Genomic DNA, 5,830 nt, shown 5'->3' with positions numbered 1-5,830 from the left:
GGTTCCTCCGGGCCACAGCCCACCGCTCCTCGCAGCCCACGTCTCCCCACGCTCCGCGTCCCGGCCCCACAGGCCCCGCCCCCGCGTCAGACCCCGCCCACCGCGCCTCCTGAGCCCCGCCCCTCACTCACCTGAGGCGTCTCCGCGCGCGCGCGGACGAAGAATCCAGGGGGCTGCGGAGGGGGGGACGGTGTAGGGGAAGGGAGGAAGTGGGGGGGTCCCCCACGCTGGCCCGTGGGGCCCCAGTGCGGGGGAGGGGTAGTAAGGTCACTGAGGCGGCGGTAGCCAGGCCGAAGCCGGGACCCCGGTGCTCCGTGGCGGCGGCTTCATTTCCATCACCCCGGCTTCACCTGAGGAGGGATTGACCCCCCCATGAGGTCCCCCCCATTACAGCCGCCCCCCTCCCGAGTAACTTCCGGTCCCACTACCAGGCGACAGGCGACTGGGCTGAACACCGAGCATCCTCGAGCCCGGGAGACTGCTGGGGGAAAAAAACAGGGGAGAGGAGCTAGGGCAGACTAGCCGAGCGCCGAGAAGTTCAAATCCGAAGGCGCCGTCGCCGGCGGAGGACAGCTCTCAGCTACCTCTCATCCGGCTGCTTCGCGTCTGCACACTGGGTGCACACTGGGCGCCCCACACGCCCTGGCACGTCCGCTTCTAGTAGTTTTCCCCCCATCCTTGCTAAATTAGCCGTGATTTTAATCTCTGCATTCTTTGCTTTTCCTATGCTGAGGAATCAAGGGTTTGATGGTACCAATTTTTTTTTTTTTTTAATGTCAGTCACTTAGGCCCTAATGCAGATGCTGACTTCAGAGAAGGAAGAAGTTTCTTTCTGACTTCCCAGAGACTGTTTCCCACCCCTACGACCGTTCTGGGTTAGTCTCCCGAGTCCCAACACCACTGTTGCCTCCCTCTTGCCAAAAAGGCCCCAGAGTAAAAATCTCAAATATATTTTATTGATTTAGAAAAAGTATCAATACAAAGAAGAGAGTTGTGCTCCTTGCTGTGGGTTCTCACTACTCCTTGGCAATTTAGAGGCAGTAGAAAATAGTAGAGACATTTCTTTCATGAGCCACACATATTCCTGAAGATCCCGAGCGAAGCAAAATAAGGCCTAGATGGCAATAGACATATGAAGTGGAGAGGACTAGGATGAGAAAATAATTCTTGTCTCCAGTATTGTGTGTGTGCGTGAGCGCTGGTACGAGGGCTTGAACTCAGGACCTTGTGCTTCCACTTGGCTTTTTCCATTCACAGCTGAGTCACATCTTCATCACTCAAAATCATTTCCAGTCCCAGAATTACTTTCCTTTAAAAAAAAAAAAGTTTCTAGGCCCTTGCTCCAACCTGTTGGTACAGGGTTAGGTGTCAAAGGAGGGTAGATCTTGGGTAGGACTTAGGAAGGTGTAGTACAAGGTTGTGATCCAAGAAGTGGAGACGAAGGAAAGGTTTTTGTGTGACACTGAATCTAAAGAATGGGTGGGAAAGGAGTTGAAGTGGTGCTGGTGTATAGATGACTCCATTCCATGCTCTCATGGGATGACACGGACGTGGACACGGTGCCAGGCATTGCTGAGCACACCTCGAAGGTTCCAGATTGGGGCCACAGTATCTGGCTGCACATTGTAGCTGTCATCCACAGCCTTACAAACGATGTTCAGTTCCTTCTGCCCAGTTGGCACAGGCACTTGCAGCTGCCATAAGCGCCAGGCCCAGGCCTTCCTGGGGCGCTGTTCCTCTCCATCCAGCTCAGCTGCCTGCCAGGTTAGCCCCCCATCCAGAGAGACATCCACCCGGATCACAGCCCTGCCACCACCACTCCACGCATAGCCCTTGACAGTCACTTCCCCTGATTCTATAGTCTGTCCATCCTGAGGCTCTGTGATGGCTGATTGGACAGGTAACTCCTGGATAGATGGGGCTGAGTCAAAGTCTACAGTGTCCCAGTCCACAGATGGAGAAAAGCCTTTGTAGTCCCGCCGCTGCCAGTGACTGTGACTTTCCTCTGTCTCCACACTCACTCTGCCCAGCCATTTGACATGGCGGGCACCCACCACACCAGGAACCACCACACGCACAGGGAAGCCATGATCACGAGGCAGAGGCTGCCCATTCATTTCATATGCCAGCAGGACCTCAGCTTCAGGATCCAAGGCCCGAGCCAGAGGGATGGATGCTCCGTAGGCAGTTCCAGTGGGGTCTGAGTCCAGACCTTCAAAGCAGACATGGGCCTCAGTTTCACAGAGCTGGTGACCAGCCTGGGCTAACACATCACAGAGCCGTGCTCCAGCCCAGCGTGCAGTGCTGATGGCTCCTGTCCTCCACTCTAGACCTTTCACTTCCTTGACCTGAGTCATCTCAGATCGCCGGTTGCCAGCACACTGCAGAGTGACTGTGACCTCATGTTTAGGAAACTTACGTAAGTCATCCAGAGACAATGACAAGGAATGACCTCCAGGTGCTCCTACTATGTGCAAGCGATAAGTTTCTGGGTCCAGGTTAGGTACAGGCAGATGGTTTCGAGTGAAGAAGATAGAATTGGGAGTAATGTAGTTTTCAGTTAACAACTCAGGAGGAGGTTCTGCATTAAAAGGGCGCTGGCTGTTGACCTTCAGGGCTGGGTGACGTACAGGATCTTCCGCATAAGGATCAGAGGTCTCTAAAGTAGGGGCCACATTGTCTTCTGGGTCCAGCTCCCCAATTTTATACTGAGCCAGTAACTCACGCACATGGGGCTGGCTGTGGACAGCATAGAGGGCCCAAAAGGGCTCTAGGGGACCCCCAGCTGCTAGCATTAGCTTTGATGGGCCACCTGGGTGTAGGTCTACAAATTCCGTGACATCAAAGACATCAGAGCCCAGAGTTACCCAGATCCCAGTCTGAGGGCTTTTGTGGGAACGTACCTCCTCCTTGGTATAAATTCGTGGTGATTCCTGAGCAGCCTGCAGGCAGGGGAGATGTAAAATAAAAGGGAACAGACTATTAAAGCACTGTATCTCAGCCTGGGAATGTGGCTTAGTGGTAGTGTGCTTGCCTAACGTGCATGAAGCCCTGGGTTCAATTCTTCAGAACCACATAAACAGAAAAAGCTGGAACTGGCACTATGGCTCAAGTGGTACAGTGCTAGCCTTGACCAAAAGAAGCTTAGGGATAGTGCCCAGGCCCTGAGTTCAAGCCCCAAGCCAAAAAACAAATCACTTTAGCTTATTCTAAACCAACTCACAGCCTTAGCCACTGGGTAAGGAAGGAGGCAGATGGTATCTTTGCTGTGCATGAAGACAGTGTTGGCATGGGCTCTGTGTAATAGCAAGAAAATGTCTCATGTTTGGACTGGGGAGTTCACTACAACTTCACTAGTTCACTAGGACTCCTATGTTCTTTTGTGTATGTGTGTGTGTTTGGTAATACTCTAGACTTAGGTGCTGTTTCTTAACTTATTCACACAGCCCTGATGCTCTATCATTTGAACCACACCTCCAATTCCCACTTTTTGCTAGTTAGTTGGAAATAGAGTCTCACAGACTTTCCTTCCTATGTGGATTCTGAGATGTGATCTTCAGATCTCAGCCTCCTGATTAGCTAGGATTACAGGCAGGAGCCACCCATGCCTGGCTGACCCATTCTGATAAGAAAACCCTTTTCCCACTTACCCTACAGCGGTGGTCATGATAGGCCAATACTGCACCAAGGCCTAGTAAGGTTCCCATGGCTCTCCATCCCCCAGTACTGGAGTTACCACCAGAGGTGAGTCTGGGACTCTGGGGCTGAAATGAATCATTTGCAGAACAGGCCTGAATGCACAGCCTTGAGGGAGTTGACTTCAGTCTGGAAGAGAGAGATCTTAGTAGTGAAAGTGCCAGTGAGGGTCTGTGATCTGCCTCTCCCTAACCTTGGCTCCTTCCATTGGAATTCAGTTTCTTCAGAGATGATTGGGACAAGTGGAATGTGGATTTTCCTTTCCAGCTAGGTAACTTTTTAATTAGCATATCTGCAGATAGTTACCTGGGAGATAATAAGTACTAGGAAGGGACTGCCTACCTGTAGGTCTGTCTAAGGCCCAGGACCAAAGCTTTGTGTAGCAGCAGCATGCTGGTAGACCTGTAGGAGGAAGATTCCAAAATGAAAACAAGAAAATCCTTTTTGAAGGGGCGTCAGGAGGCCCAAGGGAATGGATAGGAGGAAGACATAAAAAAGGCCAGGAAGAACAAACAAACAAAAAAAGGTCAGTAAGGAACTGTGAGCAAATGGGGAGATTTGAGAGTTGGGGGTGGTAGCTAACATCTACTTATTTTCCTTAATGGCTTTTAGGGAAAATAAAAGTACTTCAAAGATAAGATTGTGCTAACAGAAGTGAAAGGGGGGGGGGACAGAGAAATGGGGAACAGCTACTTCTAGAATCATCTTATCTCCCACTCACCACTCTCTAATTTTTCCACTATAAAGAACAATGCCTGAGGCCAAAGGATAATGTTTACGTCGAATGGGCCAATTTAATTCTTATTTTATTATTTTAAATTTTATTATTTATTTTTATTTTTTAGTGTGTGGGATGCTGGGGATCCAACTCAAGTCCTCACAAGTTTGAACAAGTGTCCTACCTTGAGCTATACCTCTAATCTCAGTTTGCTGGTAATTGTTCCTAGTCAGCAGAGATCAACTAAGAGTCAGATTTATGTTAACAAAAAAGAAAAAACAGGGGCTGGGAAGGTGGCTCAGTGGTAGAGTGCTTGCCTTGCATGCATAAGGCCCTGGGTTGGATTCCTTAGCACCACATAAGCAGAAAAAGTCGGAAGTGGTGCTGTGGCTCAAGTGGTAGAGCACTAGCCTTGAGCTGAAGAGCTGAGGGACAGTGCCCAGGCCCAGAGTTCAGGCACCATGATTGGCAAAAAAAAAGAAAAAAGAAAAAAGAAACAGTGAAAAACTGTAGTGGTAGCACAATGGGGTAAAGGAGCCCAGATTCTAGAGGCAAAGAGCCTTGGGTTTGTAAAACCAGTCCTTGCCTTTAACTGGTTCCCTGGGTAAGATACCAAAGCCTCTGTGAACTTGCATTCGAATTCTTATCTCTGAAATAAGATCTACCTAACGAAAGCGATATGAAGAGTAAACAAATAATTGTCTTTAAAGGTCGGTCTCTCTCTCTCTCTCTCTCTCTCTCTCCACTTCCCCCTTCCCATGAAAAATAATTGACCTCACTTGGAAAATTGAACCCCAACTTGGAATCTCCACCCAAAGTCTAGGTCATTCTGGTAAGCTCAGCCAATTGAGAGTCAATGACCAGGATGTCAGGCTAGAGAAGGAAGTTAATTTTTCTTCTCTGAGTTTGGCAGCTTAGTGGCTTGGAGCGAACCACTGACTGATCAGGATCCAGGAGAGAAGATAAGTATACGGGTTGCTGAGGAGATGCTAGGAGTGTGGGGGTGGGGGAGGTCGCCACTGGGGAGGCAGGAAAATGGGAACCGAAGCAGAGCTCATGCTTTACCCCTGGGTCCTAGGACCCTCATGCTCTCTTGCCACCTACCCTCAATTCCAGCCTCCCGCTGCAACACGGAGACGCCACTCCTCGGTGTGGGTAGCAGCCCCTCACTCCTTGGGGACACTTTGGACAAGATACAGGCAGTATCCGGATAGGGCAGCTGGCTCCGGGCCACTCCCCAGCTGCTGGCACAAGAGGTCCAGCAGCAGTTACCCTACAGTTCCAACAGCACCCCGGGAATCGGGGGTGGGGGCACCGGTCCCTTTGTTATTCTTAAGCTTTGGGGACCCGCAAAGCCCCAAAGCCCCCTTCTCCCCCGGCCGCGGTCCCCCCGGCCGCCGCTCCCTCCCGGCCGCA

At 50.9% G+C, this 5,830-nt stretch overlaps 1 protein-coding gene across 1 annotated transcript; it reads right to left on the bottom strand.

Annotated features, from left to right (window-relative positions):
- Window positions 1-934: 934 nt before the first annotated feature.
- Suox (sulfite oxidase) lies at window positions 935-4,098 on the bottom strand. The gene is made up of 3 exons (XM_013022834.1): window positions 4,039-4,098; window positions 3,651-3,825; window positions 935-2,942 (listed from the first exon to the last, which is right to left on the bottom strand). Exons 1-3 carry the CDS (start codon window positions 4,086-4,088, stop codon window positions 1,533-1,535), a joined length of 1,635 nt encoding a protein of 544 aa, XP_012878288.1. The 5' UTR covers window positions 4,089-4,098; the 3' UTR covers window positions 935-1,532.
- Window positions 4,099-5,830: the final 1,732 nt, after the last annotated feature.

This window comes from Dipodomys ordii, unplaced genomic scaffold (genome assembly GCF_000151885.1).
Source record: "Dipodomys ordii isolate 6190 unplaced genomic scaffold, Dord_2.0 Scaffold3, whole genome shotgun sequence".
Classification (NCBI taxonomy): domain Eukaryota; kingdom Metazoa; phylum Chordata; class Mammalia; order Rodentia; family Heteromyidae; genus Dipodomys; species Dipodomys ordii.
This window is presented reverse-complemented; position numbering and strand designations above follow the sequence as displayed.